Here is a 12,964-nt window from a genome sequence, read left to right as displayed (position 1 = left end):
CCATATGTGCCTTATAGAAAATAATAACATAATTACTTACCTATCCCCGTTCCCCCGACGAATGAGGTTCGCTCTGATTGGCCGCGGGTCTTAGTCCCGGTTTTGCTGCTTGTTGATTTGAAGGCAGAATACAGCCGTCAGTCATGGCCAAGGTTCGCTCTGATTGGCAGCGGGTCTTAGTCCCGGTTTTGCTGCTTGCTCATTGGATGACAGAATACAGCCGTTAGTCATGGCCACAAAGCCGAAGTGGACTTGCTACAGCCCTGCCCTGAGGTTTGACACCACCACAATTAAAGAGACTCTGTCACCACATTATAAGTGTCCTATCTCTTACATAAGGAGATCGGCGCTATAATGTAGGTGACAGAAATGCTTTTTATTTAAAAAAACTATCTATTTTCACAACGTTAGGAGCGATTTTGGTTTATGCTAATGAGTTTCTTAATGCCCAAGTGGGCGTATTTTTACTTTCGATCAAGTGGGCGTTGTAGAGAGGAGTGTATGACGCTGACCAATCGGCATCATGCACTCCTCTCCATTCATTTAGACAGCAGAATCGCGTCATTTAGACAGCCTGGACGTCATGTGTATTCAGAATCCTGACACTTCTGAATCTTTTCTGTGAGATTCCAGCAACGGATACAAAATCTTGCGAGATTACGGAGGTAAACGAGATTTCGTATCCGTTGCTGGAATCTCACAGAAAAGAGTCAGAAGTGTCAGGATTCTGAGTACACATGACGTCCAGGCTGGATGGTCATGTGTATTCATTATCAGGACACTGGATTAACGTTAATCAAGCAGAATCGCTGTGTATGTGGCTGTAGATCATGTTCTAGTAAGAACGCGATTCTGCTGTCTAAATGAATGGAGAGGAGTGCATGATGCCGATTGGTCAGCGTCATACACTCCTCTGTACAACGCCCACTTGGTCGAAAGTAAAAATACGCCCACTTGGGCATTAAGAAACTCATTAGCATAAACCAAAATCGCTCCTAACGTTGTGAAAATAGATCGTTTTTTTAAATAAAAAGCATTTCTGTCACCTACATTATAGCGCCGATCTCCTTATGTATCAGATACGGCACTTATAATGTGGTGACAGAGTCTCTTTAAGCTCTCCATAGGGGGAAACATAGGTGAGTGCTTCCAACGTTCTTTATTATATATATTGAGCGTGGACGTGGTGTCCAATCAACTGTGCCTCGGAAACCACGTGGTTTATCTGAGCTTCGGACACCACGCCCTTCTCGGTATATAATATATAATAGATGGTGGAATAAGGATAAACAATTGCTTCACTGTACCTGTATTCACTGTCTCTAGATGATTTATAAAATAACTGCCTGTCTCTAGGGGATGCAGTCATGTTGTTAATAAAGTTAAATGTAAAAAAAACACACAGAGGAGACAAGGAGAAGAATGTAAGAGCTGCTCTTTACAGACATGATATACATGATGAGATGTTGCGGTATGTAGAAATACTTTATCATTTCTGCTCCTCAGTAATCTACTATTTACCTGTTATATACATGGACGGTGTTACCTGAATGCCAGTGGTCACATGATGTGGGTCACATGACTGTCCATTCAGTTATCCTATGGGTACTTTTTTGTGGACAAGTCTGTGGCCTATACCATTTTTATTTTTAGACAGACAACTGCATTGATATAAGGAAGGTATGTGAGCAGAATTTTAAATACATGTATATTAGAAATCTGTATGATTTCCTATTCTATAAATACATTTATAGAAAAACTGAAAAAAAAGACAACCCCTTTAAGAACAAACCTGCTTTGCAAAGTACCAACCTACAGATTTTTCATTATGGTTGAGCTACTACCTTACCCCTCCCTGTGTGTTAAATTTCAGTCAGTAATAAAAGATAGGAAGTCTACAGTATAATGGACACATCGTATGTTGTGGAGTGCTCTGCAGACACACTGCTCAGCTGCAGGAGTCCGGTATCTCTGGGTCTGGTGAAACTGGTAAACAACACAAACAATTTGTCCCTTCCAAAAGTGGCAGATAAGTATCCCCACCTATTCAAGGGCCTTGGTAAGCTGAAAGACTTTCAATTAAAATTACACATTGATCAGTCAATACAAAATTCAGTTAAACTTCACAGACACATCCAGTTCCATGTCCGCAAGCTTGTAGAACAAGAACTTCAAGACTTCGAGGCATTGGATGTTGTTAAATGAGTTGGAGGGCCAACTCCATGGGTCTCACCAGGGCCACCATCAGGAATTTCAGGGCCCCATACAGCTAAATTTTCTGGGCCCCCCTATCGTGGCACCGCCTGCTAACGGTACTCCGTCCAGCACTATATCATGCTACCCAGGGCCGCCATCAGGGGGGGGGGGGTATTAGGGGTACTGAAGTGAGGAGCCCGGCCAAACCTAATTGAAAGGGGGGCCCGGCAACTGCCTCGACTTGACTTTCGTAGAAAAAAAACAGGCCCCTGCAATGGGGCCCGTTTTTTTCACCAAAAGAATGTTGCGAGCTGCGGGCCCCCCCTCTCGTCATGGGGGCCGTCAAACACGGCCCGCCCGCGTGACCGACCACGCGCACCCGCAAACTCCCGCGCGAGTGCGCACCCGCATCTGTGACTGCCTGGAACCGCGCACATAATTTTCAAGCAGATTTTGACCTGCCCACACTATATTGCCAGATTTTTTTGCTGCGTTTTTTGCCCGCGGCGATTGAGGACAGCAGACAAAAAACGCAGACAAAAATGCATTTTCTGCCTCCCATTGATTTCGATGGGTGGTCAGAGGCGGAACAGCGGCAAGAAAGGACGTGCTGCTTTTTCTTTTCTCCGCGACTGGCTCCCATTGATTTCAGATTAAATCAATGGGAGGCGGTTTTGGAAGTTGTTTGGTGCCGATTCTGACGCATTTTCCGAGTCAATAGCAAGGCCCAAAAACTCTGAACTGGGCGTTATTGTTAGGGTTTATTCAGACGAACGTGTAATACATCCGTGCAACGCGCGTGATTTTCACGTGCCTCGCACGGACCTATGTAAGTTAATAGGGCCGTGCAGACTGTCAGTGATTTTCACGCAGCGTGTGCTGTGCTGTCACTTTCACTTTCCGTTGCGGGGTTCACCCGACGGAAACCTCAGACCAACCCCGGAACGGAAGCGAACGGTGATGTGAACAGGCCCTAACACAAATGTTTTGTATTTTTTTAAGCTGGTTCACAAAAAAAAATAATTTCAAATTCTACTGGACCAATTGCCTATTTAGAGACAGGCAGCAGCTCCAGGAGCGACATCATAAGGAACACACTAAGCGGATATGCTGAGTAAAACTACACAGCTTATTCGACCCGGTAGCAGCAGGGAATTCTGCCAACAAAACCGCACCAAATAGTGGCGCAGGTTTCGTGAGGCTTGTCCGCTGCGGGAATCCTGCAGGGAAAAAAAAGTTTCGACTTGCCCCGGCCGTAGTTTAGGTGACGCATCTCTCTCTTCTGAACGTAGCCCCGCCTCCTGGGATGACGCTGTAGACCATGTGACCGCTGCAGCAGTCACATGGGATGAAACGTCATGACAGGAGGCCGGGCTGCGCTAAGAATAGAGGATCGCGTCACCAGGACTACGGCCGGGGTGAGTCTAAACTTTAGCAATTTAAAAAAGTACCTTTTTTTCTCTCATTAGTGATTTTTGCGGCAGAACCGCAGCATTTCCGCAACAGAGGAGCAGCGATTCCGCAGCATAAATTGACATGCTGCGGCTTAAAAAGCCACACTGCAGGTCCATTTTTTTTGTTCAAATCTCATCCACTCTGCTGCGACTGTAATACGCTGCGGATTTTCCGCAATAAAATGTGTTGCATAAAATCCGCAGTGTTCATGCCTAGTGTGTTCCTACCCTAAGGCCGGATTTACACAAGCGTGTGCTTTTTGTGTGCGCAAAAGACGTGGCGTTTTGCGCATGCAAAAGGTCCATAACAGCTCCGTGTGTCAGCTGCGTATGATGCGTGGCTGCGTGATTTTCGCGCAGCCGCCATCATTATGACACTCGGTTTGTATGTTTGTAAACAGAAAAGCACGTGGTGCTTTTCTGTTTTCATTCATAGTTTATACTGCTGCGGAAGTGCTGGGCGTGATTTTCACGCACCCATTGACTTCAATGGGTGAGTGATGCGCGAACAATGCACAAATATAGGACATGTCGTGAGTTTTACGCAGCGGACACACGCTGCGTGAAAATCACTGACAGTCTGAACGGCCCCATAGAGTAACATAGGTCCGTGCGAGGCGCGTGAAAATCACGCACGTTGCACGGATGTATTACACGTTCGTCTGAATAAGCCCTTAGGCCTCATGCACACGACCGCCGGGCACGGCCGGCCACGGGCAGCCGACCGCTTTTCCGAGCCGTGCTCCCATTATAAAGCATAGCAGCACGGCCCGTAAAATAAAAAAATAGAACATGTTCTATTTTTTTAACGGCACGGGCACCTTCCCGTGAGAAAACGGGAAGGTACCCGTGGCTAACAGAAGTCTATGGGCCCGTTATTGCGGGTCGTAATAACGGGTGTTTTTACGGTCGTGTGCATGAGGCCTAACAATAAGGCCCAGTTCACAGAGTTTTTGGGCCTTGATATTGACTCGGACACTGCGTCAGAATCAGCACCAAACAACTTCCAAAACCGCCTCCCATTGATTTAATCTGAAATCAATGGGAGCCAGTCGCGAAAAAAAGAAAAAGCAGCACGTCCTTTCTTGCCGCTGTTCCGCCTTTGACCTCCCATCGAAATTAATGGGAGGCAGAAAATTCATTTTTCGCTGCGTTTTTTGTCTGCTGTCCTCAATCGCCACGGGCAAAAAACGCAGCAAAAAACGCGGCAAGATAGTGTGGGCAGGTCAAAATCTGCCTCAAAATTCTTTAAGGAATTTTGAGGCAGATTTTTTCTGCCTGCAAAATACTCTGTGTGAACAGGGCCATACTTAAAGGAACAGTGTCATCACAAATTATTTTTTTATATGTTAAAGATGTTAGTGCTTTATTAAAAACGTTTATATTTATTTGTGTGTTTGTGTTTTACTTTTTCTTATTTTTACACTTTTTCTTCCCTATGGGGGCTGCCATTTTTTGTTCCATTTCTGTATGTGTCGATTAACGACACATACAGACATGGAATACGGCAGCCACAGTCCCATAGGGACTGCGAACGGCTCCCGTCCCATTCACTTGTGTGTACGGCGTCTGCGTGGGAACTGCGCATGCGCCGCTCCCACACAGTCCAATTTGAAATTGGCGCCGTCCGGCGCCATTTTCCTGTGGACCGGAAGTCGCGGCCGGACAGTAATATTACTACTTCCGGTCGCGGCTTCCGGACTTGTGCACTTGGACCAGCGGCAGCAGACGGAGCGGACGGGCCGGAGGGAGCCGCGGCGGCAGGAGCAGGTAAGAGATTTCAATGTATGTTCGTGTTTGTGTGTGTTTACTACTGTATGTAAACCTACTACACTGTGTGTTAGCTCAAAAAATGGCGACACACAGTGTAGGAGGTTACACCGTTCAAACCCCTCGTTTATCCCGGCACTAGCCAGGATAAAGGAGGGGGGGGATGCTGAGAGCTCACTAGAGCGAGGGCTTTTTACCCAATTTTGCAATGCTGCAATTTTGGGGATAGCTCCATCTAGTGACCAGAAATGGGAAATATTATAAATTAGAATTAATTTATAATATTTCCTGACTCGTGAAAAAAATAAAAAAAATTTGAACAATGTTTAATCACCCACACACTAAATGTTTAATTAAAAAAAACAAAACATGTTTTTCTGGCAACACATTCCCTTTAAACAGCACTTTGAGACACTTTACTCACTGTGTCTGAAGAGCTGCTCCCACTACAGTCCTCTTCAGGCGATGTCTTCGGTCCAGACGTCCAGTCCTTCACCTCCAGCCAGGCTCCAGATAAGTTGTGTTCATGTGTGTCCGCGGCTGCGCGCGCTTCGTACGCGATTGCGTGCGCGGTCGATCGCTTTTGCGCGCGTGCTGTAGCGGGTGCGCGCTTCAGTGTTTTCGCGGGTGCGCGCGCGGACGCTCGCGAGTGCGCACGCGCGGGGGTTTGGGGGTGCGTGCGATCGGTCGCGCGGGCGGTTTGACGGCCCCCATGACGAGAGGGGGGGCCCGCAGCTCACGACATTCTTTTGGACATTGCATTTACCCCTAATACGCCCCTGATGGCGGCCCTGGGTCTCACTAATTGTTGTTGCACCTAAACCAAAGCAGCCCGGTAAAATCAGACTATGCATGGATATGCAAAATGCCAATCGGTCTATTCAAAGAGATAGGCACATTACACCTACCATTGATGAAATTCTCATAGATCTAATTGGCCCAATAATATTTTCAAAAATCGATCTCAAATCTGGTTATCATCAGGTTAAGTTACATCCAGACTCTAGGTATATTACAACTTTTAATACTCATGTGGGTCTGAGAAGATTCAAATGGCTGAACTATGGCATTTCATCGGCTGCAGAAATATTTCAGAACCAGACAGGTTTTTTCAGGAATACCTGGATTCCTCAACGTCAGTGATGACCTTGGTGCGATTTTAACTCGTGTCCAAAACTGGGAATATTTCTACTATCTCCTATGCAAGCAAGGCCTTAACAGAGACAGACCAAACTGATAGAGAAGCTCTTGCTGTTGTGTGGGGATGCCTTCATTTTCATCTTTACCTGTTTGGTCGTCAGTTCATAGTGGTAAGTGACCAAAAACAACTCATTCCAATCTTCAACACATATTCCTCTAAAAATCCCACGCAAATTAAACGCTGGTTACTCCGTCTTCAGAACTACAATTTTAACTTGAGGTATGAGATGGGAACTGAAAATCCTGCAGATTATTTTCCAATACATCCATCACCACAATCTGCCAAGGATGACATACCAGCAACTATCTTAGCTGAGAAGCATGTACAATTTGTTGTTGCACACTCTGTGCCAAGAGCAATGACCATTGAGGAAATAAAACGATGGATTCTGAACCCCAACCTCAATTAATTATTTTATTGAAACTGTTTGAGTGGAGTTCTTTCCATGTGGAGGATCACCTTCAACCACCTGAACAAATGGCACAATTGCTCGCTTTCTTTAATGCCAGACATTCACTCTCTGTGTCAGACTCAAATGTACTACTGAGAGACAATCGCCTCGTAATACCTCAGAAACGTCAGAATAGGGTGCTTGATCTGGCTCACAAGGCTCATTAAGGTGTTGTAAAAACAAAGCAATTACTTAGAGAGAAAGTATGGTTTCCAGGACTTGTCAATAAAGATGAAGCACTCATTAAAGCGTGTATACCCTACTAAGCGACTACTGTTGACCATAGTTGTGCACCATTACAAATTACACTTTTGCCTGAAAGTCCATGGACTAATGCAAGTGTTCATTTCTGTTCTTTGCCAGATCATTCCTACTTACTAGTCATCATGGATGATTTTTCAAGGTTTCCAGCTATTGAACCCGTTTCAATAACCTCTGCAAGAGACGTTATACCAAAATTGGACAAGATATTTTCTGCGTATGGCATACCTGAAATAGTAAAGTCCGATAATGGGCCTCCTTTCAATAGCACAGACTTTCAATCTTTTGCAACTTATCTTGGTTACACACACAGGAAAATAACACCTTCCTGGCATCAGGCCAATGATGAAGTGGAAAGCTTCTTGCAATCTATCAACAAGACTCTTAGGATTGCTACCATGGAACACAAGGATTTGCATCAAGAGTTGTACAAATACCTTAGACAATACAGAGCCACGTCACACTCCTCTAATGGTACACCACCATCAGCTGTGCTTTTCAACAGGCCTTTGCACAACAGACTCCCGAGTGTCCTGACAACTCCTGTCACTACCCCACTTGTTTTCAATGTTTCCATCTCAAAATAAAAGTTGAAGAGATATGCAGACAAAGGCAGGCATTGCTGCAAGCAGCTGGAATAAAGTGTATGAGATTGGGTTAAAAGACTGGGACTGTGTAACAAATTATCATCCCAATACTATCCTGAACCTTTTCAACTGATACAGGTCAAAGGTACCATGATTACTGTTCTACGCCAAGGTCATCAGGTCACAAGAAATGTGTCCCATTTCAAGAAGCTTCATGGCTACGATCCAGGACCAAACAGTACAGAAGAGGCAAATGAAGAAAACCTCCTTCCAGGTAGAAATTTTCTCCAAAATACATTCACTGACTTGACATCTGCTTCTGTTTCTGTAACTCCAACAACAACCACTTCGGAGAACTCACAGATGTCTGGTAATGAGATGGGTTTTCTTCATAGGCAGGAGTCCCAAAAGTAAAACCCCTACCTATCAGACATTTTTGGCATATAGAAATATTGGGAGGAATCCTCCAGCTCACCATTAGTAGATTTCAACCACGGGCTGCGCCAGGATTGCTGCGATGGCACACGGCAATAAAGCAGGAAAAAAGGAAAACCAGTGATCCAGCGCGGTAAAGTTAAAATGAAAACTCTGTTTCAATTTTATTCCAAAATCTTTAAAAGAAATATATGGGTAGCTTCCAGATACAAGGATGTAAACACTGACTGTTGCCTACGTGTTTCAGACGTGTACCAGGACGTGAGGAAGGACGTGGTACACGTCTGAAACGCGTAGGCAACAGACAGTGTTTACATCCTTGTATCTGGAAGCTATCCATATATTTCTTTTAAAGATTTTGGAATAAAATTGAAACAGAGTTTTCATTTTAACTTCACCGCGCTGGATCACTGGTTTTCCTTTCTTCCTATTTTTGGCATATACTAAATGCCATAAATGTCCCACATGAAGATACTTTCAAGTTTTATTGCATCCTTTTGAAGCGGCAGAATGTGACGATGTGGCCCTTGGACCTAAAAAAGTCTGTGCATTCATTTTCTTAAACTCATATCCTATTACCTGAAGTAGAGACTGGAACTCCTGTATTTTTGTTTTTAGCATTTCATTTTCACGCTCAAGTTCCATCATTTGTTCTCTCTTAGGACGATTCTCAATATCATTTTTTAATTTAAGAGATTGGTTTCTTTCCAATTTGCACTCTTCTTCTACTTTATTCAAATGATGCTTTAGACGGTCAATCTGCATTGAATTGAAAACAGGGTATAAGATTATAAGATATTTGTAGTAATAACCACTAAAAAAAACAACACATGCCATATACAGTTTAAGGCCTCATGCACACGACCGTAAAAACTCCCGTTATTACGGGTCGTAATTACGACCCGTAATAACGGGCTCATAGACTTCTATTGGCGACGGGTGCCTTCCCGTTTTCTCACGGGAAGGTGCCCGTGCCGTTGAAAAAGATAGAACATGTCCTATTTCAGGCCGTAATAACGGCACGGACAGTCCATAGAAGTCTATGGAGCTCTCGTAATGACGGGTGGCTACATGTGTGCACCCGTCATTACGGCAGCGTTGCTAAGCGACGTCAGTAAATAGTCACTGTTCAGGGAGCTGAAAGAGTTAACTGATCGGCAGTAACTCTTTCAGCACCCTGGACAGTAACTACCGATCAGTATAAACCTGTAAAAAATAACAATAAAAGTCGTTCATACTTACCGAGAACTTCCTGCTTCCACCAGTCCGGTCTCCCGCCCGTTGCCTTGGTGACGCGTCCCTCTCGACATCCGGCCCGACGTCCTGGATGACGTTTCAGGCCATGTGACCGCTGCAGCCAATAACAGGTCAATCACAGGCTGCAGCGGTCACATGGACTGCCGCGTCATCCAGGGATGTCGGGCTGGATGTGAAGAGAGGGACGCGTCACCAAGACAACGGCCGGGTAAGTATGAATTTCTTTAACTTTTATTACAGAAAGGGCAGTCCCTTCTCTCTATCCTGCACTGATAGAGAGAAGGGGCTGCCGATTAGTGCAGTGCTATTTTGCAGCCAAAAACGTGCCCGTAAATACGGGTGGAATACGGGTGACACCGGACCCATATTTACGGGCACGGGTTCGTAAATACTGGTGCAAAACGGGTCGAATACGTGTGACACCGGACCCGTATTTACGCCAGTATTTACGGGTGGGAAAAAATACGGTCGTGTGCATGAGGCCTAACTGCCAAGGTAAAGAATAAATGGAAAGCTAAAATTATATGGAAAGAAAGGAAAAACATGGAGTGTCTGCAATCTATACAATAGCCAGTATAGCTTATAGCATACCTAACTTTTCAGGTGACTTTTCAGAATAAGCTGTCATGACTGTGTACTTGAGGAATAACACTATTTTTGGCCATTATATGACTTGTATTCTGCATTTTTTTTTTTTTTTTAGTTTTCCCGTTTTCCCCTCTGCAGGCTCTATCTATAACTCTCAGTTTTCTCTGAGCTAGTGGGCCGAGCCTAACTACTATCATGTCTCATATACACTGCACACAGAGAAGGAAACATTCTGCTCTACTATCTTTATCTATCACACACACACACACACACACACACACACACACACACACACACACACACACACACACACACACACACACACACCCCATAATGACAAAGTGAAAACAGAATGTTAGTAATCTTTGCTAATCTATTGAAAAGGAAAAACGAAAATATTGCATTGACAGAAGTATTCAGACCCTTTACTCAGTACTAAGTGGAAGCACCTTTGGAGCGATAACAACCTCCAGTCTTCTTGGGTATGCTGCCACTTGGTTTGCACACCTGGATTTGGGAACTTTCTGCCATTCTTCTCTGCAGATCCTCTCAAGCTCTGTCAGGTTGGATGGGGACCATCGGTGGACAGCCATTTTCAGGACTCTCCAGAGATGTTCAATTGGGTTCAAGTCAGGGCTCTGGCTATGCCTCTCAAGGACATTCAAAAATGTATCCCTAAATCACTCATGTGTTGTCTTGGCTGTGTGCTTAGGGTCATTGTCTTGTTGGAAGGTGAACCTTGGGCCCAGTCTGTGGTCCAGAGCACACTGGATCAGCTTTTCATTAAGAATAACTCTGTATTTTTCTCCATTCATCTTTCCCTCAACCATGACCAGTCTCCCTGTCCCAGCCGCTAAGAAACACCCCCACAGCATGATGCTGCCGCTACTATGCTTCACTGTAGAGATGGTATTTGGCAGGTGATGAGCAGTGCCTGGTGTCCTCCAGACATGATCCTACGAATTAAGGCCAAAAAGTAAAATCTTGGTTTCATCAGACCACAGAATCTTGTTTCTCACAGTCTGAGAGTCCTTTAGGTGCTTTTTTTGCAAGCTCAAGGTGGGATTTCATGTGTCTTTTGCTGAGGAGAGGCTTCTTTCTGGTCACTCTGACATAAATTTTTGCAAACTCCAGGCGAGATTTCATGTATTTTACTGAGGAGAGGCTTCTTTCTGGCCACTCTGCCATAAAGCGCAGATTGATGGAGTGCTGCAGTGATGATTGACGTTCTGGAAGTTTCTCCCATATTCGTCATACATTTCTCTTCATTCCAGCCCAGCTTGATTCACAGCACAGCGCGATCTCGCGAGATCACGCTGTGACGTCACCCTTTCCCGCAGGTCTTTCACCAGAGCGTCAGAAGACTGAACAGACATCGGCTCCAGCCGCTGCAGATCCGGATAAACATCCTGGTACAGCTGGAGGCGATGTCACTTCAGTCTTACGTCGCTCCGGTGAAGGGCCTGCGGGATGAAGTGACATCACAGTGTGATCTCGCGAGAACACACTGTGCTGTGAATCAAGCTTGGCTGGAATGAAGAGAAGTTTATGAAGCTGATTGGTCAGCGTCATACACTTTTCTATGCAACACCCACTTGGTGAATAGAAAAAAAGCGCCCAGTTGGGCATTTAGAAATAGTTTACCTAAAGCAGCTCTGTATAAGCAGCTCTAAACTGCAGAGCTGCTTATACATCGTATACTCCACCAAGAAGTATTTTTCACTCTATACTCATCTCTAGTTTATCAGAGCCACATACACATCGTACAATCTATTATCAGTACTCAGGAACAGTACAGTACATCAAGAATTTCTGGGCCCCATATAGCCAAGATGTCTGGGTCCCCTCCTTTCCCTTACCAGGGGTGGGCAACGGAAAATGTGGCACTGACATTTGTACGTTATACGCATTAACTGATTTTGGTGCTGATGTCAATTACAGTGAACGAAACCATGGAGCAGGCAGTGACTGATTAATGCTCTGGATTTTCAACTATTTAGTCAAAACATATCCGACTGTATGGCATACAGTGGGATAGGTTGCCGGGGGAATGGCCCAGGGCAAACTCCTGAAGTCACTGACCATGAACAAGGCTGGAGCCTTCTACTAGCGCCCTGCTCAGGAACTATGGCATTGTTCCTGATGTACATATACGTAAAGTGACGTCCGAAGCTTTGCAAAGCCTGAGTACACGGCCGGTCGGTAACGCTCTGGCCAGGGATTCCGGCCCTGGAGAATCCCCTGACGTCACTTTACATATATGGAGAGTGATGTCAGGAGCTTTCCCAGGGACAAAGTCCACCGGTAGAGCACTTGTGATGCTCTGCCTGGAGACTCCGGAAGAGCAAAGTCTACTACGCTATTCCATCCTTCAAAAATAAGGTATACTGACGGCTACCAGCCTATCGTAGGCTAAAAGGACATAATGGAGCCCTGTGAATTATCGTCTATGTTGTTTATTTTGTACGGTAGGAGATTTCATGACGTACACGATAAACTTAGGGCAGCAACACAATGTGAAGGGGGCCTTAGGGGAAGGGGTAGCGCTTGTGAGGATATAAGGAGAACTAATGCTCCGTTCTTACGTTGCCATTAAAGTTCAATGTGTTTTTCCACAGCAAAAATCGGAGGCTTTCCCTTTGATTTCTGACGCAGATGTGCCACAAGCATATAGCAGATCCTCACAAGAATAAGACCCTGTTTTTGCCGCATTAAAAACATCTGAAATCGCCTCCTATTGATTTCAACTGGAGGCGAAGGCGTT

At 45.1% G+C, this 12,964-nt stretch overlaps 1 protein-coding gene across 1 annotated transcript in view; it reads right to left on the bottom strand.

The window, feature by feature from the left end:
- CARD11 (caspase recruitment domain family member 11) overlaps positions 1-12,964 on the bottom strand; it is a 687,245-nt gene that overhangs the window by 397,181 nt on the left and 277,100 nt on the right. Inside the window, exon 5 of the mRNA XM_075830023.1 lies at positions 8,935-9,114. Within this exon, the coding sequence (XP_075686138.1) occupies positions 8,935-9,114 (180 nt within the window). The remainder of the gene's footprint in view (positions 1-8,934; positions 9,115-12,964) is intronic.

The sequence above is a fragment of the Rhinoderma darwinii genome, chromosome 6 (genome assembly GCF_050947455.1).
Source record: "Rhinoderma darwinii isolate aRhiDar2 chromosome 6, aRhiDar2.hap1, whole genome shotgun sequence".
Lineage (NCBI taxonomy): Eukaryota > Metazoa > Chordata > Amphibia > Anura > Rhinodermatidae > Rhinoderma > Rhinoderma darwinii.
Note: the sequence above shows the minus strand (reverse complement) of the source record. Positions and strands in the feature narration are given on the sequence as shown.